The 22,357-nt window shown below is 48.0% G+C and overlaps 1 protein-coding gene across 1 annotated transcript in view; it reads right to left on the bottom strand.

The window, feature by feature from the left end:
* LOC126184829 (prolyl 3-hydroxylase 1-like) overlaps window positions 1-22,357 on the bottom strand; it is a 450,484-nt gene that overhangs the window by 50,784 nt on the left and 377,343 nt on the right. Inside the window, exon 6 of the mRNA XM_049927417.1 lies at window positions 15,305-15,421. Within this exon, the coding sequence (XP_049783374.1) occupies window positions 15,305-15,421 (117 nt within the window). The remainder of the gene's footprint in view (window positions 1-15,304; window positions 15,422-22,357) is intronic.

The following is a 22,357-nucleotide window of genomic DNA, read 5'->3' as shown; positions in this document are numbered from 1 at the left end:
CAATGCATGTGGCAATACCACGACATCGGCAACTACGACTGAAATGGGCACGTGACCGTTAGCACTGGACGTTGGCGCAGTGGCAGAGCGTTGCATCTGATGAATCCCGATATCTTCTTCATCATGCTGATGGGTGGGCGCGAATCCATCGTCTTCCAGGGAACAGTTCCTTGACACTTATACTACGGGACGGAGACAAGCTGGCGGCGGTTCCATTATGCTCTGGGGAACATTCACGTGGGCATCAGTGTGTCCAGTGGCACCATGACGGGTAAGGAGTATTGTACACTGGTTGTAGACCACGTACTACCCTTCATGACACGATAATGCACCATGTCACAAGGCCAGGTGTATAATGGAGTGGTTCGAGGAAAACAGTGGCGAGTTCTAATTGACGTGCTGCCCCCCCCCCCCCCCCCCAACTCGGAAGATGATCTGAAACCGATCGAACACATCTAGGATGTAACTGAACGTGGCATCAGAGTTCATGCCGCCACCGCTTCCCCCCCGCCCCTCTGAAATTTTGAAATTTACGGCAATTAGGTGACTTGTGTATGCAGATATGGTGCCAACTCCATTCAACGACCTACCAAGGATTTCCATGCCACGACGCGTTGCCGCTATTGCCCGTGCCGAAGGTGCGCAGACCGGTAGTGTCCTAGGCGCTTAGTCCGGAACCGCGCGACTGCTACGGTCGCAGGTTCGAATCCTGCCTCGGGCATGGATGTGTGTGATGTCCTTAGGTTAGTTCGGTTTAAGTAGTTTTAAGTTCTAGGGGACCTATGACCACAGATGTTAAGTCCCATAGTGCTCAGAGCCATTTGAACCATTTGAACCGGTAGTGTCATGTTCTGTGACGGACGGCACAGGGCCCGTAGGTCTCGTTGGCGTCATGGAGGTGGGATTAAGTCGATGGCAGATGACGTTCTGGCTGATCGTATAGTGAACTGCTGGGAAGAGGTTACAGAAGAGCACGCAGACTCTGATCCAGATGTTGTAGCTACTATCTCTACCTTTACAAACACTACTACAGCAACTGAGGGTAGTTTGGGTAACTCAGTGTCAAGTGAGCCTACCCGTGAAATGTCTTTGCCTATGCTTGAAGAAGCATTTATGGAAGTAGTGATACTGGGTCTGATACTCAAGAAGCTGAAAACGTGGATTTATGTGCATGGCCTAAAGTCTGTTGTGAACCGCTTTCCTTTGGGATATGTCTTTCTCCTGACGGCCTGCTAACAGAAGTTGACAGTGATCATTTCCTACATGTGTTTTCAAACTTACCAGTAAATGTAAATGCCGTGTGACTAGGGCCTCCCGTCGGTTAGACCGTTCGCCAGGTGCAAGTCTTTCGATTTGACGCCACTTGGGCGACTTGCGCGTCGATGAGGAAAACTTACCAGTGAAACTACCATGTATATTTTTGCGCTCCTGAATCATTAGTATGAATATTTACTACTCCATAACTCATGATGGACTGGAAAATACATTATAAATTGTGAAATTTTACTGATCAATATTTGCAAAGAGTACGTACTGACATGCATTTCATTGTTGTGCTGTCTAGGTCATTTTGGCACTTAAAGGATTAAGCGGTAAAGTGATCCGCCTCAACGTAAGAATGTGGGGAATATAGCAACCACTACCATGGTCAGCCACGAAAGAGTGTCTCCAAAGTTTTATGTGTTTTGCGCAATTTCCCGAGAAAAAGATTTACGTACCGGTTACGGGACTCATGGATATGCTGGAGAGCTGACTTTTTCCTCAGTTGGGAGGACATGCCGAAAATTTCATTTTTCAAACGAACGGAGCAGCAACTGCATGTAAGGTCGTTTCTCAGCAGTCAGTTGCGTCAATGTCGGATCTTCCGGAAGAGGCGAAGGGGTCTTTAGTTGTGCCATTGGCCTCCAAGGCCACCTGAACTCAAAGTATGTAATTTTTTGTTGTGTTTTGTGGAGAACTCAGTCTACATGTTTTCTCTTGCAACAACTTTGGATGAAATGCGACGCCACATAACAGTAGCATTGAATCCAGACATGCTCAAAAATATGGGAAAATTTGACCATCGGCCCGATGTTTGTCATAGGTTCGAAGGAGGGCTATTGAATATTAGAGAATGGAAAATAAAAGTATTGGTCCTAAACCTAATTGGAAGAAGTACCCCAAGGTTTTATGCGTAAGCATCTAAAAGATGTACCTTTTTTAACCGTATGGCCCTTTTGAAAGTAAAAGCTTTCTAGTAGTATTTGTAAGGTAAAATTCAGCCCAAGTTTGTATCTTCGTTCTTGTCGAAGATATAGAGATTCTAAATCTTTTTCAGATGCCCTGTGTAATTTCTAAAGACGATATGAAGCCAGATGCAGAAAATAAAATTGGGTCATCTGATGAAGGCTGCATGCTGTCTGCCGACTATAAGTATCATATGCGTTACTTAAAACAGTTTCGAAAAACCCCCGGATTCAACAAATTTATTGCTAATACAAACAAAATGGAATGCAAACAAGAGAAACATTCGCATCACTGGCAAAGTATAAATACAGGTTACGAAAACAGCTCAACAAACATCGGTTATTTACCGAAAGAAATAAAATCAGATATTGTACATACGAAAGAATACAGTTTTGTGCACAAATATGAGGAATACGTTTATAATCGCGAAAAGTTTCCAGATGTTTGCTGCATGTGCGTAAATGTACAGCAGTTAAAACAGAATCCAGTTTTATTTGGGCGATCTCTACATTCCGACATAGAGTCGGAAAGCTTACAGTGCTCCTTAGAGGGTTTTACATATCTTTCTCATTATTTGTTTTCCTTTCTTTGTTGTTTTCTGTCGGATAATTCCGCTTTTGCTCAACGTCTGTTTGCTTATGAGCTCTCTTTCTCATAGCTCTTGGACTCTTCAATTGCCGGAAGCGGTGCGTTTTTATTCTGCCTACATACACCATCATTTTGCTATGCGAGTGTTTGTTGCCACAGTAATGTCATTTCAAAACTATCTTGTGAATTACGTGAAGGATTACAATTTCAGGCAAGTAGATCGTCTGTCGTTCACGTAATACGTTTAATACTGACCTGCTTATCCGTCCCAAACAAGCATACCTACGATCGGCAGTCCTTTCGAGGTGGCTTAATGTCGCCTGTTGGATACTCTTACATACAGATACATAAATTCTGATTGAGCCTCTCGTCAATTCTTCCAGTAACAGATTCTCAGGGCATAAAAATAGTGAGCAATAGAATTTTGTTTTCGTATCGAAGTTATTGTAACCATTATTCACGTAATCTAGCTGAGCACCCGGGATTGCCCATGTACATACATTATGTAATCAAAAGCATCCGGACACCCCCAGAAACATACGTTTTTCATATTAGGTGCACTGTGCTGCCACCTACTGCCAGGTACTCCATATCAGCGACTTCAGTAGTCATTAGACATCATGAGAGATCGGAACTCACGGACTCCGAACGTGATTCAAATGCCAGAATGAGATTTACACTCTGCAGCGGAGTGTGCGCTGCAGAGTGAAAATCTCATTCTGGAAACATCCCCCAGGCTGTGGCTAAGCCATGTCTCCGCTATATCCTTTCTTTCAGGAGTGCTAGTTCTGCAAGGTTCGCAGGAGAGCTTCTGTAAAGTTTGGAAGGTAGGAGACGAGATACTGGCAGAAGTAAAGCTGTGAGTACCGGGCGTGAGTCGTGCTTCGGTAGCTCAGATGGTAGAGCACTTGCCCGCGAAAGGCAAAGGTCCCGAGTTCGAGTCTCGGTCGGGCACACAGTTTCGTGATTCAAATGGTTCAAATGGCTCTGAGCACTATGGGACTTAACTGCTGTGGTCATCAGTCCCCTAGAACGTAGAACTACTTAAACCTAACTAACGTAAGGACATCACACACATCCATGCCCGAGGCAGGATTCGAACCTGCGACCGTAGTGGTCACGCGGTTCCAGACCGTAGCGTCTAGAACCGCACGGCCACTCCGGCCGGCTCCTAACGTGGTCAGGTGATTGGGTGTCACTTGCGTCATACGGCTGTACGCTAGATTTCCACACTCGTAAACGTCTCTATGTCCACTGTTTCCGATGTGATAGTGAAGCGGAAACTTGAAGGGACACGTACAGCACAAAAGCGTACAGGCCGACCTCGTCTGTTGACTGACAGACATCGCCGACAGTTGAAGAGGGTCGTAATGTGTAATAGGCAGACATCTATCCAGACCATCACACGGGAATGCCCGGTGAACGTCATCTGCCAGTGTGTGTAGTGACAACAGTAAATTTCGGAGGCGGTGGTGTTATGGTGTGGTGTTTTTCATGCTGTTTTGCGTGACACTATCACAGCACAGGCCTACATTGATGTTTTAAGCTCCTTCTTCCTTCCCACTGTTGAAGAGCAATTTGGAGATGGCGATTGCATCTTTCAACACGATCGAGCACCTGTTCATAATGCACGGCCTGTGGCGGAGTGGTTAGACGACAATAACATCCATGTAATGGACTGGTCTACCCACAATCCTGACCTGAATCCTACAGAACAGCTATGGGATTTTTGGAACCCCGACTTCGTGCCAGGCCTCACCGAATGACATTGATACCTCTCCTCTGTGCAGCACTCCGTGATCAATGGGCTGCCATTCCCCAAGAAACCTTCCAGCACCTGATTGAACGTATGCCTGCAAGAGTGGAAGCTGTCATCAAGGCTAAGGGTGGGCCAACACCATATTGAATTCCAGAATTACCGATGGAGGGCGCCACAAACTTTTAAGTCATTTTCAGCCAGGTGTCCGGATACTTTTTATCACATAGTATATTTATTACATTATTCTATTAGTCCATGGCCTCCTTCCTCCTCCCAGTGTCCTTCTCCTCCCCTTCCCTTTCCCAGTCCATTTCCTCCTCCTTCTCTCTGTCTCTCTCTTCCTCTTCCTTTTCTGTCCACTTCTCCCTCCTCCTTATTTGTCCATCTCCTTCTTCCCCTCTCTGTCTCTCCGTCTCCTTCTACCCCATTCCCTTCCCCGTTATCACCCGTACCCTAATAAGAGGTTGCCGGTTCATGCCCCCATCGCATTTGTTTCCAAATAGCAACTAGCATGTCTACCAAGTTTGGTTGAAACCGATCCAGGAGTTTAAGAGGAGCTTTCTACCAGGGGATGCGCCCATGTACGCACATTTCATATGTATTTCACATATATTTAACATATTTCAGGCAGTTCACCTGTATGTCTAGCGAATTTCGCCTTGTAGTTTCGTTTTCACATATCTCAATGTTTATGACGTCATATCTCCTGACGCGAGGCCGACAAGGAAGACCGTGGGCTTCGAAATGTTCAAATGGCCCTAAGTACTATGGGACTTAACATCTGAGGTCATGAGTCCCCTAGACTTAGAATTACTTAAAGGACATCACACACATCCATGCTCTAGGCAGGATTCGAACCTGCGACCGTAGCAGAACCACTCGGCCACAGCGGCCGTCCCGTGGGCGTCGTCCAGACGTATATGTCGTGCAGTGACATAATATTGTAGGGCATTCAACGACATATGTAGATACTGAATGCGAAATATATTGCAAGTAGAGTTAGTAGCAAAGAAGTAATAAATTAAGACGTCATGCCTGATGCGCGATGCGGCAGTGGTACTGCATGAAAAGCGAAAACGTAATAAGGGATTTTTTTCCTTTCATCATTTTGTAGGGTTGACAGCGAGAAAAAATTTCTTAAATGTTTGAAATTATGTGTAAAATTGGTTGCAAGTCTCTAAGTGCTTCCATTCTCAAATACTGGATGAATAAAATCTGGGTATTTTTTTTTCTTTTTTTTGTGGTTTTAGGGCGCACAACTTCAATGGTCATTAGCGCCCTGACGACGTTAAGAATGCACCGCGAGGCACAAGTTTAAAACAACAACTAAAAGGGAAAACACGATAAAAGACAGACTGACAGGCATCGGATTAAAAAACAGCATCATCAAATATCCTTAGTGAGGTTTGTCAAATTGATAAAACGAAGAACACGAGCAGCTGCTCGTGGGTCATCCGCTAAAACGGCATCTAAAGTACATGGCAGGTTAAGATCGAGACGCAGTGCGTTAAAATCCGGACAGGACATTAAAATGTGGCGGACCGTCAGCAATTGCCCACATGGGCAGAACGGCGCCGGCGCAGCCGTCAGCAGATGGCGATGGCTGAACCGGCAGTGTCCAATTCTTAACCGGGCCAAAACTACCTCCTCCCGCCGAGAAGGGCGTGAGGAGGACGTCCAAGCCACGGGAAGAGGTTTCAAGGCCCGAAGCTTGTTGGCTGTAAGGGCAGCCCAATCGGCATGCCACAGCGATAAAATGCGCCGACAAATAACCCTGCTAAAATCTGACGAAGGGACACAACAAGAAGCTGTCCGAGGCTGGAGGACCGCAGCCTTGGCCGCGGCATCTGCAGCTTCGTTCCCAGGGATACCGACATGGCCAGGGACCCACATAAAGCTAACCGGAGAACCGACGTCCACCAGCTGCCGAAGAGTGTGTTGGATCCGGTGCACGAAAGGGTGAACCGAATACGGATCACTGAGGCTCTGGATGGCGCTCAGGGAATCGGAGCAGATGACATAAGCAGAATGTCGGTGGCGGCAGATGTAAAGAACAGCCTGGTAGAGGGCAAAGAGCTCAGCTGTGAAGACCGAACAATGACCATGGAGCCGGTATTTGAAACTTTGTGCCCCGACAATAAAAGAACACCCGACCCCGTCATTGGTCTTAGAGCCATCTGTATAAATGAAAGTCATATTGATAAACTTCGAACGAAGTTCCACAAAACGGGAGTGGTAGACCGAACCGGGGGTAACCTCTTTTGGGAGCGAGCTGAGGTCAAGGTGAACGCGGACCTGAGCCTGGAGCCAAGGTGGCGTGTGGCTCTCGCCCACTCGAAAGGTTGCAGGGAGTGAAAAATTAAGGTGTTGAAGGAGGCGACGAAAGCGAACTCCAGGGGGTAGCAGGGCAGAGACATACAACCCGTATTGACGGTCGAGAGAGTCGTCAAAAAAGGAACGATAAGACGGATGGTCGGGCATTGACAGTAGCCGACAGGCATACCGACAAAGCAGTATATCGCGCCGGTAGGTGAGTGGCAATTCGCCAGCGTCAGCATGAAGACTCTCTACGGGACTAGTATAAAATGCTCCGATCGCAAGTCGTAAACCCCGATGTTGTATGGACTTGAGGCGGCGTAAGATGGATGGCCGTGCAGAGGAGTATACGAAGCTCCCATAATCCAGCTTGGAGCGGACGATCGACCGATATAGACGAAGTAGGACGGTTCGATCCGCTCCCCACGACATACCACTGAGAACACGGAGGACATTTAAAGAACGGGTACAACGGGCGGCCAAATATGACATGTGGAGACCAGCTAAGTTTCCTGTCAAATGTAAGGCCTAAAAATTTGGTTGTCTCCACGATTGGGAGAGCAACGGGACCGAGTCGTAAGGACGGTGGGAGAAACTCTTTGTAGCGCCAGAAGTTAATACAGACCGTCTTCTCGGCAGAAAAACGGAAGCCATTGGCGACACTCCAGGAGTAAAGACGGTCAAGAGAACGCTGAAGACAGCGCTCCAGGACACGTGTACACTGCGCGCTGCAATAGATGGTAAAATCGTCCACGAAAAGGGAGCCTGATACATCAGCTGGGAGGCAATCCATTATTGGATTGATCGCGATGGCGAAGAGAGCGACGCTCAAAACTGAGCCCTGTGGCACCCCATTCTCCTGGCGAAAGGTGTCTGACAGGACAGAACCCACACGTACCCTGAACTGTCGATCCATTAAAAAGGAACTAATAAAAAGAGGGAGGCGACCGCGAAGGCCCCATGTATACATGGTGCGGAGAATGCCCGCCCTCCAACAGGTGTCGTAAGCCTTTTCCAAATCAAAGAACACAGCCGCGGTCGGGCGCTTCAGCAAGAAGTTATTCATAATGAAGGTCGACAAGGTAACCAGATGGTCAACAGCAGAGCGGCGCCTACGAAATCCACATTGTACATTGGTAAGTAGGCGTCGAGACTCGAGCAGCCAAACCAATCGAGAGTTAACCATTCGCTCCATCACTTTACAGACACAGCTGGTAAGCGAGATAGGTCGATAACTGGAAGGCAAGTGCTTGTCCTTCCCCGGCTTAGGAATCGGGACAACAATAGACTCGCGCCAGCATGCGGGAACAAGTCCCTCAATCCAGATGCGATTGTATGTACGAAGAAGAAAACCTTTACCCGCAGGAGAAAGGTTCTTCAGCATCTGAATATGAATAGAATCAGGCCCTGGAGCGGAGGACCGTGATCGGCCAAGTGCGTTTTCGAGTTCCCGCATGGTGAATGGGGCATTATAACTTTCACGATTCGAGGAGCGGAAGTTAGGTGGCCTAGCCTCCTCTGCCTGTTTGCGGGAGAGGAAGGCAGGGTGGTAATGAGCGGAGCTCGAAACCTCTGCGAAAAAGCGGCCGAAGGCATTGGAGACATCCTCAGGGGCCACAAGGACGTCATTCGCGACCGTCAAGCCAGAAACTGGTGAGTGGACCTTAGTGCCAGATAGCCGGCGCAGGCTACCCCAGACAACAGAAGAAGGAGTAAAACTGTTGAAGGTGCTTGTGAAAGCAGCCCAGCTGGCTTTCTTGCTTTCTTTAAGAAGACGACGACACTGAGCACGTAATCGTTTATAATTGATACAATTTGCCACTGTAGGGTGGCGTTTAAAGGTGCGTAAAGCACGTCGACGAGCACGTAAAGCGTCTCTACATGCTGCGGACCACCAGGGGGCCGGTACGCGACGTGGAGAAGAAGTAGGGTGAGGGATGGAATATTCAGCAGCAGCGAGAATGACTTCCGTGAGGTGTGCGACCTGACGATCACAGCTTGGGAAGGTTTGATCCTGAAAGGTCGCCCTGGAAGAGAAGAGCCCCCAGTCTGCCTTGGAGATGGTCCAACTAGAGGAGCACGGAGAGGGGGTATGCTGCAGGAGATGGATAACACACGGGAAGTGGTCGCTCGAATATGTATCAGAAAGTGCATACCACTCAAACCGGCGTGCAAGTTGGGGAGTACATATAGAGAGGTCTAAATGGGAATAGGTGTGAGACGTGTCCGAAAGAAAAGTAGGGGCGCCAGTATTGAGGCAGACAAGATTGAGCTGGTTGAAAAGGTCTGCTAACAAGGAGCCCCTCGGGCAGGATGCTGGAGAGCCCCAAAGGGGATGGTGGGCATTGAAGTCTCCAGTTAACAGAAATGGTGCAGGGAGCTGAGCAATAAGTTGCATCATGCCTGCCCTGGTAACGGCAGACGACGATGGAGTGTAAACGGTACAAATGGAAAATGTAAAAGTGGGGAGAGTAATGCGGATGGCAACTGCCTGCAGGCCGGTGTGCAACGTGATGGGATCGTAGTAAATATCATCCCGGACCAGCAACATAACCCATCCATGAGCTGGGATACCTACCACAGGGGGTAGGTCAAAACGCACAGAGGTGTAGTGTGCCAAGGCAATTTGATCGCATAGGCGTAGCTTCGTTTCCTGGAGGGCTACGACGAGCGGACGGTGCAAGCGGAGCAGCAACTTCAAGTCCTCTCGGTTGGAGCGAATGCTGCGAATATTCCAGTGAATAAGTGCCATCGTAAGAAAAGGAAGATGAGAGAAGGGGTCACCTCGAAGGCCGCTGAGGGCCTGGCTTCGAGCGAGCACTGCCGCCGCTATCAGTAGGCGGACAGTCATCGTCCATTGGGTCTATAGGTTCATCGGCCATCTTGGGAGGATGGCCGGGAGGGGGAGCTTCCTCCGCCGGTGAACGGCCAGATGTTCGGCTACCAGCGGTGCGGCCAGGCGAAACGGATGACGGCCTGGGGCGGCAACCGCTGGGTGGCGCAGGAGAAGAAATGCGCCGTGGCGGAGAAGGAGAACTGTGCTTCCTATGAGCCTTCTTGGAAGGACGTTTGGTGGAAGTACCGGTCGAAGGCTGGGAGGTCGAGGTACGTAGGAAGTCTGCACGGGATGGTTCCTTCTTGAAGGCCCGTGCATCTGACTTCGGGGTCTTCGTCTTAGCAGAAGCTGATGAAGGGGCTGGTGTCTGTGGGGTGATGGGAGGAAGAGGAGACGTCGACCGCGCGATCTTAGCACTGGCCGAACGGACGACCGTGGTGCTGAAGGTCAGATCGCAAGTCTGGGTTGCCACCTCCCTGGTAGTCCGAGGAGAGGCGAGGACAGTACTGTATTTCCCCGCTGGGAGCAGCGCGGGCTTCCTACTAGCCAATAGCTTGCGAGCAGCCGAGGTGGACACTTTCTCTTTGACCCGAATTTCTTGGATACAGCGTTCTTCCTTATAGACAGGACAGTCGCGGGAGGATGCGGCATGGTCACCCTGACAGTTCACACAACGAGGAGACGGAGGTGGACAGTCACCCTCATGGGCATCCCTGCCACAAGTGACACATTTAGCCGCATTGGAACAAGACTGTCGAGTGTGATTGAAACGCTGACACTGGTAGCAGCGCGTAGGTGTCGGGACATAGGGGCGAACAGAAATAACCTCGTAGCCCGCCTTGATGCGCGATGGCAGCTTAACACTATCGAAGGTCAAGAAAAGTGTCCGGGTCGGTACAAGGTCATTGTTGCCCTTTTTCATGACCCTATGGACAGCCGTCACGCCCTGCTCAGCGAGGAAAGATTGAATCTCCTCGTCAGTCAATCCGTCGAGGGAGCTAATATAGACTACACCACGAGACGAATTCAAAGTTCGGTGGGCCTCCACCCGGACAGGGAACGTGTACAGGAGTGTGGCCCGAAGCAGTTTTTGTGCCTGAAAGGCACTCTCAGTTTCTAGTAATAAGGTACCGTTACGCAACCTGGTACAAGATTTGACAGATCCGGCTATGGCATCTACGCCCTTCTGGATAACGAAAGGGTTGACAGAGGAAAAATCCTTTCCGTCCTCAGATCGAGAAACGACGAGGAACTGTGGGGCAGGCGGTAGTACTTTTGTCACTGGTGGCTGGTCACGTTTCCGTTTTTGGGCAGAAGTCGAGAGAGATGGAGTGGAATCCATTGCGGAGGAATCCCCCATGATTGCCAGCGTCTCCGATGGCGCGCTCCTTCCTTGTGGGGACCCTCTCAGAGGGCACTCCCGCCTTAGGGGAATGTTTACACCTCAGGTCACACCTCCCGAGAAACAGACGGAGGGACCAATTGGCATGGTCAGAAGGTATCAGCTCAGGCAATCACCCCTCCCCGGGCCTGGCCTTTACCAGGGGGTACGCGCGTGCCTTACATGTCTACCCAGGGCGGGGAATTACGCGTTACCCCGTCACCGGCTACGCGTGCGAACGCGTGGGTCGGCCTTCAGGCACGCACAGGGAGGAAGGAAGAAGAGGAAAAAGAAGAGAGAGAGGGAAAAAGAGGACAGACTGTCTCAAACGCCGAGGCGGAGACCAGAGAAGGCAAGGAGAAGAAGGCAATGAGAAGGCAAGGAGAAGAAGGCAATGAGAAGGCAAGGAGAAGAAGGCAATGAGAAGGCAAGGAGAAGAAGGCAATGAGAAGGCAAGGAGAAGAAGGCAAGGAGAAGAAGGCAATGAGAAGGCAAGGAGAAGAAGGCAATGAGAAGGCAAGGAGAAGTCAAGGGAAAGAGTAAGGAAGACAGTGAGGTGGAGAAGAGCAAAGAAAGGAAGCAACCAAAGGAAGGAAGAAACGAGAAGTGAAAAACCAAAAAGACCACAATTATAGGTCGTGGAACCGTCCGTCTCCGGACGCAGGCGCTAACTACCCCCGTGAGGGGGATGGACTCCTTTTAGTCGCCTCTTACGACAGGCAGGAATACCTCGGGCCTATTCTAATCCCCGGACCCGCAGGGGGGAAAACCTGGGTATTCGCGTGCTGGGGCCTAAACAGCTTTCTCACCCCAATTCCCACGCCTTTGATACGTGGGTGATTCTTACCTCTCCACCGCGATTCTTTGCAGGCAGTAAGTGGTATGTGTACGAAGTTTGGCTGAAATCGGTCGAGTGGTTTAGGAGGAGATGTGGAGCATACATACATACAATTTTATAAAATGTGTGGTCATGAAGGCGGCCAGCAAGAAGCTTTCCTGCATCAAATGCATAATGACGTTTTCAGCATGGCAATCCTCCCCCCTCCCCCACCCCACCTTATCCCCCTCCAGCCCGCTCCCTACACAGTGAGGTGGCAGTCAAATCCCTGTCCGGCCATTCAGATTTAGGTTTTCCGTAGTCTCCCAAGATTGCTTAATGCAAACGTGGGGATGGTCCCTTTGAAAGGGCTCGTCCGATTTTATTCTCTATCCTTCTCTTATGAAAGCTTGTGTTTAGTCTCTAAAGACCTAAAGGTCGACAAGAAGTTAAAGCTTAGTCGATTTTCTTTTCTTCCTGCTCCTCCCACATCGTGAAGCTTCAAGAACCATTCAGATTGCTCACTATGGGATATTGATACCATAGTTAGGCTTTTTGATTCGTATATGTCTCCTAAATCACAGTCCACTTTCCAGAGCATCATTGGTTCCTCTAAAGATGAGTCTCTACGTGCTTATCACACGTCACACATCCTTCTACTGGAACAGTTTAGAATGGGCCATACATTGTGTTCTCGATCATCTGGTTCTCGGTGTCGCACCGCTGGAATTTGAAAAAGATGTAAAGAGCCTAGGGCGATCTTACAGTTTCCTTTATCCATGCTGATCGCTATTCTTGTATTTGAAAACAATGGATCAGTCTCTTATCAGTCTTGTAATCAGACGAGGTTCACGTTACCCAAATGCAATGAAAGTCCCAAAAATACAAGCAATTCTTCTATGCTCATAGATTTGTACTGAAAAATCCTTAGAAATATATTTTTTGCCTTCCCATTACGTCTCTCCACTCACCCACTCTGTGTTGAAGTAATTCATACACAAGAAGTGCCAGTATAATAAAGTAACCCATACTTGCATATCGCCCGTAAAATGAATATTCCGATGTTCTTGTTTCGTAAACAAGAGTATATTGCACGTTATATGTTGCCTTATTCTGGAAGTCACTTGTTTTTTTTCCTGTCAGTGAGGGCTGTTGACTAAATCGATTTTATTTCATCTACACTCCTGGAAATTGAAATAAGAACACCGTGAATTCATTGTCCCAGGAAGGGGAAACTTTATTGACACATTCCTGGGGTCAGATACATCACATGATCACACTGACAGAACCACAGGCACATAGACACTGGCAACAGAGCATGCACAATGTCGGCACTAGTACAGTGTATATCCACCTTTCGCAGCAATGCAGGCTGCTATTCTCCCATGGAGACGATCGTAGAGATGCTGGATGTAGTCCTGTGGAACGGCTTGCCATGCCATTTCCACCTGGCGCCTCAGTTGGACCAGCGTTCGTGCTGGACGTGAAGACCGCGTGAGACGACGCTTCATCCAGTCCCAAACATGCTCAATGGGGGACAGATCCGGAGATCTTGCTGGCCAGGGTAGTTGACTTACACCTTCTAGAGCACGTTGGGTGGCACAGGATACATGCGGACGTGCATTGTCCTGTTGGAACAGCAAGTTCCCTTGCCGGTCTAGGAATGGTAGAACGATGGGTTCGATGACGGTTTGGATGTACCGTGCACTATTCAGTGTCCACTCGACGATCACCAGTGGTGTACGGCCAGTGTAGGAGATCGCTCCCCACACCATGATGCCGGGTGTTGGCCCTGTGTGCCTCGGTCGTATGCAGTCCTGATTGTGGCGCTCACCTGCACGGCGCCAAACACGCATACGACCATCATTGCCACGGCAAACTGGCTGACACTGACGGCGGCGGTGCACAAATGCTGCGCAGCTAGCGCCATTCGACGGCCAACACCGCGGTTCCTGGTGTGTCCGCTGTGCCGTGCGTGTGATCATTGCTTGTACAGCCCTCTCGCAGTGTCCGGAGCAAGTATGGTGGGTCTGACACACCAGTGTCAATGTGTTCTTTTTTCCATTTCCAGGAGTGTATATGCTGCAAGCCACCACAAGGAGCGTGGCAGAGTGGCAGAGGGTGTATCCCATCGTACCATTCCATTCACGTATGGAGCGCAGGAAGAATAATTGTTTGAATATCTCGTGCGTTCAGTAATTAACTTAATTTTATTCTCACGATTCCTTTGCGAGCGATACGTAGGGGACTGTAGCATATTCTTAGAGACACCATTTAAAGCCGGTTCTTGAAACTGTTAATAGACTTTATCGGGATAATTTACGTCTATCTCCAAGAGTCTTCCACTTCAGTTCCTTCAGTTTCCAAGTCTTCCGATTCTGCAACGATCAGAAAAGACAACAGACCTTCACGCAGCCTTCCAATGAGCTCTCGCTTGACACCACTGAAGTCGCGTTTGGCGTAGGTTTGGGGTCAGTGGAATGCACGCTATGGGATGTTGACTCTGAGCTAACCTTGACGTGACAGACTTGTAACAGCTCGTTGTGTCACTATGCTGCCAAATGCTGCTCAGATTGCTGCTGCAGATGCAGTACGATGCGCCAGAGCCATACGTCGAACACGATGGTCGGTAGTGCCACTTGGCCGTCCAGAGCCCGATCTTCTTGGACCAAATGGCTCTGAGCACTATGGGACTCAACTGCTGTGGTCATCAGTCCCCTAGAACTTAGAACTACTTAAACCTAACTAACCTAAGAACATCACATACACCCATGCCCGAGGCAGGATTCGAACCTGCGACCGTAGCAACAGCGCGGCTCCGGACTGGAGCGCCTAGAACCGCACGGCCACCGCGGCCGGCCTTCTTGGACCGTACATTCTTGTGACCACCGCTGCCAGCAACCGTGTACAATGGCTACATTCCTGCAAAGTCTTTCTGCAACATCGCAGAAGGAATATCTAGATTCTAGCAGCCCTATTACCCGACCTCGGTCAAACTGAGTGAGGTTTTGATAATGGCGTCGTTGTCTTAATGGCATTCTTGACTGACATCAAATTACCAAGTCCGATCTCAAGGGTAACTAACGCTCACGACCGTTATAGCGTTTATTCAAAGCAAACCCGATTTGTATCCTCATAGTATGCTATTAGCGCCACTCTCACGCGACTGGCGCGAAATTTGAGTAGTCATCTTTCACATATAGAAACATCCCTACCAACTTTCGTTTATGTCGCACAGTTCACTCTTTGTGCTGTGATTTTTTTGCGTCAGTGTAGTATTTTTGAATAAGTCAATAACTCAGAACAGTGAATACACGTATTTCTTAAGCTTAAAAGGTAATCAGATCTGAAAATGATCGAAACATGTTGTTTTGGTATTACCTCTATTTCATTCTCCGATGTTTCAATTTCATCTTTCTTGTCAAATGTGAAGTCAGTTTCGATGAAGTTTAACAGCTTAGCTTCATATTCTTTTCTCAGGATGTATTTTACTGCTTCCTGAAACAATAAGAGAACAGACAATTATATTTCCTATTATCGTATGTTATGTGGAGTAATTATAGTCTCATGTCTGAGATATGGACTGTTGATTAAAAATATATCAGTGTTGTCATCGGCAGAGGACAAAGTAACAATGTACTTGCGGAGAAGGAGACACTTCAAAATACGTTACAAACCAGAAGCGGCTAGAAATAACTCAACTTGAATAAATACCCGGTTATTGTTTACATTTATTGTAATAACCGGTTGTCTGCATTACGCAGCTATTTTAATAATCGTCAAGCACAGCACGCAATCTCTTTATCTGCTTCGAGTCCTCCCTCGGGCATGGGTGTGTGTGTTTGTCCTTAGGATAATTTAGGTTAAGTAATGTGTAAGCTTAGGGACTGATGACCTTAGCAGTTGAGTCCCATAAGATTTCACGCACACATCTTTATCTGCTATTTACATTGAGATTTCCAGTATTCTTACTTCTAAAAGAATAACTCTCCTTAACATGGAAACCAAAACACCAGAACACGAAGCTCATTGTAACGTGTAATTGCCTGCTAGTTTCAAACAAAAAATACTTCGTAATTTCGTTTATAGTTCTATGTAAATACCCGGAATTCCAAAATTTGACAATCTTCGTATTGGTTGTTCAAACTGTTACTACCGGCATGAAGAAATTTATAGGCAGCTATTTTTGATTAATCTTATATAGCAAGTTCGACAATTGTCATTTTTGTGGGAAAAAGTTGGCGTTTAATTTTGTAACTGACGTGAACTCTCAGTTTAGTATTTTATGAATGCTGTTTTTTCTGCTACAAAGAATAGGCGACGTAATGACAGCCCTGCATATGTGTCCCCTAACTGTTTTATGCTGTAGTTATGAATTTTAAATTTTTAACCAACAATGCTGTATAGAGCACATACTCAGGAATATAACATGCCAAGGTTTGTGTGAAGATTTTGTACGATTTTAGATCTTAGGCTCTCGAAAACAGTTTTATTTCTCGCTTTCATAATAGAAATACGGGGAAAAGCTCCTCTCAGGACGCAAAGGTCTTTAAAACAATAGACCAACATCGTAATCGTATGTTTTATTCTTTCACTACGACTATACACAAGTACACTGAAAAAATACAGTAATAGCTATTTGACCACATTGGCCTTCAAAGTTCTTCAGAATGCCACCTGTTATCCGACTACACAGACTATAATGCTTTGACTTATTTACAAAAGTGAAATTTCAGCTTAAATGGCGGACAGTTTCTACGGCTGTGGAGCTCATGCAGGTGCTAGCATCTTTTACTATGGTCAGTTCCGAGAGGAGACTTGGTATAAATCATTCGATGGCTTAGAAGAGTGAATAGGCGGGCGGAGTGTGATGGACATGATACGAAAGTAGCGATGTAATTGTAGCTCTGTTGCAACGATTTTCTAGTAGTCTTCTTATCTGGGAACGAACACTGTTTGGAGATGTGGTTGCTGGTGGCAGCTCTTTTACTTACATTACACTTTACGCTCGCTCTACCCTGCAGAAAACGTAAACAGGCCATACCTGTATATACTTAACATATTTCACATCACCAGTACTTGTGTGATTAGAAACATAGTAATTAACAGTAAGAAATACAGTTTAACATAACCAAACGAATACTAAACTGAAAGAGGGATATAATTATTCCTACTGAAATGCACATCATGTACTCTGCACTCTCGAGTCACTTCGCAATTCACGCATCAAACTTCAGCAGCCTATTACATCTAAAAGAGATTACTACCACGAGACTCAAGGTATCTACAACCACAGTTCTACACAGATGTACAAAAATTAAAGAGGAAACTAACATTCGCATGATGCGTCACTGTTAGGTAACATAGCAATGATGATGATTATGACGATGTTTGGTGTTTTAGCGTGCTAAACGGTGTGGTCTTCAGTGCACTAACATAGCTCAATGAAACTCGGACTATACACAGAAAGAGCTGTTGAAAAATAGTACAGAAGGTAACCGAAAGAAATAAGCAATGAGACCAACAGAAATGACACATTTATTCAAAGACAATAACCACACCCAAGTTACTGCGGTTTATGATGGTTCCCCGCACATTAAAAAATGTGGGCATCTTCCTTAATAAGGTCTGTGATCACCACGAGTGGCAATGCACGCTCTGCGACGTGCTCTCATGCTGGTATCAAGGTTGGTAAGAGGATATTGTGGTAAGGCGTCCCATTCCTACACCAGCGCGGATGACAACTGCTGGATGGCTGCTGGTGCATGTGGACGTGCTGCAGTACGTCTCTACATCTACATCTGCATCTACATGGTTACTCTGCAATTAACACTTCAGTGCCTGGCAGAGGTTTCATCGAACCATTTTCATGCTACTTCTCTACCATTCCACTCTCGAATGGCGCGTGGGAAAAAGGAACACCTAAATCTTTCCGTTTATTTTATTTTATTATGATGATCATTTCTCTCTACGTAGGTGGGTGTCAACAAAATATTTTCGCATTCGGATGAGAAAGCTGGTGACTGAAATTTCGTAAATGGATCTCGCCGCAAAGAAAACCGCCTTTGTTTCAGTGACTGCCACCCCAACTCGCGTATCAGAACAGTGACACTCTCACCCCTATTGCGCGATAACACGAAACGAACTGCCCTTCGGATCCCACACGTGTCCGATGAGATTTAAATCGCAGACCAGTATATTTGGCGAATATCCTCTCGTTTCGAGAGCTCCTCACCTGCGTTATTCGATGCGGTAGCGTATCGTCATTCATAAAAATGCATTCATTTATGAAAAGATGCATATGGGGAAGGAGTACAGTATCACAATAACGTCGAACGGTGAGTGTAGCGTGTTCAAAGATTTGGAGGTGAGGTCACTACGCCCATGCAGCACCATGTCTCCCCACACCATAACACCTTGACCGCCCAAGTGAGAATGCTCGGCAGTTTCCCTGGGTGCATTACGTGCTTCCGCAACTCGCCATGTGAAGGTCGTCTGGGCGGTCCAGGTGTTATAGTGTGTGTGGTATCGATAGCTACGATGCCACGGCGTAGGAGCAAGTTCACAGGTTGGCACTACAACACCGACACCGACGACAGCGCCCTCTAGCAGGCGCTGTTAAGATCTAAGAGCTCCGCTGCAGATTCAGCCCATTTGATCAAGAGCAGACGGCCTAGAAACTTTACTTCAACCTCAGAGGTTGTTGGCTTGCTATTGAAACTATGTACTACCACGACAGGTCTAAGGCTTCGCACCTACGTACAAAGTTATGTATTCAGTTACTATTGTGATATAGTACGAGGTGCATTCAAGTTCTAAGGCCTCCGATTTTTTTCTAATTAACTACTCACCCGAAATCGATGAAACTGGCGTTACTTCTCGACGTAATCGCCCTGCAGATGTACACATGTTTCACAACGCTGACGCCATGATTCCATGGCAGCGGCGAAGGCTTCTTTAGGAGTCTGTTTTGACCACTGGAAAGTCGCTGAGGCAATAGCAGCACGGCTGGTGAATGTGCGGCCACGGAGAGTGTCTTTCATTGTTGGTAAAAGCCAAAAGTCACTAGGAGCCAGGTCAGGTGAGTAGGGAGCATGAGGAATCACTTCAAAGTTGTTATCACAAAGAAACTGTTGTGTAACGTTAGCTCGATGTGCGGGTGCGTTGTCTTGGTGAAACAGCACGCGCGCAGCCCTTCCCAGACGTTTTTGTTGCCGTGCAGTAATGAATTTGTTCTTCAAAACATTTTCGTAGGATGCACCTGTTACCGTAGTGCCCTTTAGAACGCAATGGGTAAGGATTACGCCCTCGCTGTCCCAGAATATGGACACCATCATTTTTTCAGCACTGGCAGTTACCCGAAATTTTTTTGGTGGCGGTGAATCTGTGTGCTTCCATTGAGCTGACTGGCGCTTTGTTTCTGGGTTGAAAAATGGCATCCACGTCTCAACCATTGTCACAACCGACGAAAAGAAAGTCCCATTCGTGCTGTCGTTGTGCGTCAACATTGCTTGGCAACATGCCACACGGGCAGCCATGTGGTCGTCCATCAGCATTCGTGGCACCCACCTGGATGACACTTTTCGCATTTTCAGGTCGTCATGCAGGATTGTGTGCACAGAACCCACAGAAATGCCTACTCTGGAGGTGATCTGTTCAACAGTCATTTGGCGATCCCCCAAAACAATTCTCTCCACTTTCTCGATCATGTCGTCAGACCGGCTTGTGCAAGCCCGAGGTTGTTTCGGTTTGTTGTCATACAATGTTCTGCCTTCATTAAACTGTCGCACCCACGAACGCACTTTCGACACATCCATAACTCCATCACCACATGTCTCCTTCAACTGTCGATGAATTTCAATTGGTTTCACACCACGCAAATACAGAAAATGAATGATTGCACGCTGTTCAAGTAAGGAAAACGTCGCCATTTTAAGTATTTAAAACAGTTCTCATTCTTGCCACTGGCGGTAAAATTCCATCTGCTGTACGGTGCTGCCATCTCTGGGACGTATTGACAATGAACGCGGCCTCATTTTAAAACAATGCGCATGTTTCTATCTCTTTCCAGTGCGGAGCAAAAAAATCGGAGGCCTCAGAACTTGAATGCACCTAGTAAAACCATTTCTAAGAGCAGTACCGACAGATTTTCGCCTTTTCCTGCTCCTACTCACTTTCTACATTCGGCCTACCCTTCAGTACGCGCCGCCTTCCAGGCGGGATACAAAAGTGTGGGTCGGTGTAATGTTACATGGGTTTTCTGAACTCCAAATCTTTGAACACGGTGTACTTACCCGGCAACGTCATTATGATTCTGTACTCCTTCCACATGTACATCTTTTCAGGACTGCATCCGGCCCTGATTTCATTTTTACGGATGACAATTTGCGGCCGCATCGAACAGCGCAGGTGGAGGACGTCCTTACACGAGAGGATATTCGGCAAATGAACTGGCCTGCCGTTTCCCAGACTTAAATACCATCGAGCACGTGTGGGATGATATGTTGAAGACATGTTTCAGCACGTCCACACGCACCAGTGACCATCCAGCAGCTGTCATCCGCGCTGTGAAAGAATGGAATGTCTTACCAACATTGTAGTCAGCATAGGATCACGTTCCAGAGCACGCACTGCCGTCCGCGGTGATTCCAAACCCTATTAACAACCATGTCCTAGTTTATTATGTCCCGGGCACCATCGGGATTCGTGGTGACTTCAGTGTAATTATCGTATGTGAATAAAAGTGTCATTTCTGTTCGTCTCGTTGCGTATTTCTTTCATTTTCCTTCGGTGCTATGATGTAGCAATTTTTCCTATACACGGTCCAAGACTCGTCGAGCTACACTCCTGGAAATGGAAAAAAGAACACATTGAGGTGTGTCAGACCCACCATACTTTCTCCGGACACTGCGAGAGGGCTGTACAAGCAATGATCACACGCACGGCACAGCGGACACACCAGGAACCGCGGTGTTGGCCGTCGAATGGCGCTAGCTGCGCAGCATTTGTGCACCGCCGCCGTCAGTGTCAGCCAGTTTGCCGTGGCATACGGAGCTCCATCGCAGTCTTTAACACTGGTAGCATGCCGCGACAGCGTGGACGTGAACCGTATGTGCAGTTGACGGACTTTGAGCGAGGGCGTATAGTGGGCATGCGGGAGGCCGGGTGGACGTACCGCCGAATTGCTCAACACGTGGGGCGTGAGGTCTCCACAGTACATCGATGTTGTCGCCAGTGGTCGGCGGAAGGTGCACGTGCCCGTCGACCTGGGACCGGACCGCAGCGACGCACGGATGCACGCCAAGACCGTAGGATCCTACGCAGTGCCGTAGGGGACCGCACCGCCACTTCCCAGCACATTAGGGACACTGTTGCTCCTGGGGTATCGGCGAGGACCATTCGCAACCGTCTCCATGAAGCTGGGCTACGGTCCCGCACACCGTTAGGCCGTCTTCCGCTCACGCCCCAACATCGTGCAGCCCGCCTCCAGTGGTGTCGCGACAGGCGTGAATGGAGGGACGAATGGAGACGTGTCGTCTTCAGCGATGAGAGTCGCTTCTGCCTTGGTGCCAATGATGGTCGTATGCGTGTTTGGCGCCGTGCAGGTGAGCGCCACAATCAGGACTGCATACGAGTGAGGCACACAGGGCCAACACCCGGCATCATGGTGTGGGGAGCGATCTTCTACACTGGCCGTACACCACTGGTGATCGTCGAGGGGACACTGAATAGTGCACGGTACATCCAAACCGTCATCGAACCCATCGTTCTACCATTCCTAGACCGGCAAGGGAACTTGCTGTTCCAACAGGACAATGCACGTCCGCATGTATCCCGTGCCACCCAACGTGCTCTAGAAGGTGTAAGTCAACTACCCTGGCCAGCAAGATCTCCGGATCTGTCCCCCATTGAGCATGTTTGATACTGGATGAAGCGTCGTCTCACGCGGTCTGCACGTCCAGCACGAACGCTGGTCCAACTGAGGCGCCAGATGGAAATGGCATGGCAAGCCGTTCCACAGGACTACATCCAGCATCTCTACGATCGTCTCCATGGGAGAATAGCAGCCTGCATTGCTGCGAAAGGTGGATATACACTGTACTAGTGCCGACATTGTGCATGCTCTGTTGCCTGTGTCTATGTGCCTGTGGTTCTGTCAGTGTGATCATGTGATGTATCTGACCCCAGGAATGTGTCAATAAAGTTTCCCCTTCCTGGGACAAGGAATTCACGGTGTTCTTATTTCAATTTCCAGGAGTGTATGTTACTTGGCAATGACACATCATGCACGAGTCACTTTCGTCCTAATATTTTGGTCACCAGCGTACATGATCTTGTTCTCAGTAAACGACAATGTCAGCTTACATAGTCGAAAGAAAATAAATATTTGATTATTTTTTGTTAGGTAACAGCCTAATCCAACGAGTTTTTATG

This window comes from Schistocerca cancellata, chromosome 4, assembly GCF_023864275.1.
Source record: "Schistocerca cancellata isolate TAMUIC-IGC-003103 chromosome 4, iqSchCanc2.1, whole genome shotgun sequence".
In the NCBI taxonomy this organism is placed as follows: domain Eukaryota; kingdom Metazoa; phylum Arthropoda; class Insecta; order Orthoptera; family Acrididae; genus Schistocerca; species Schistocerca cancellata.
The sequence above is the reverse complement of the archived record's forward strand: the minus strand, read 5'-3'. Positions and strand labels throughout refer to the sequence as shown.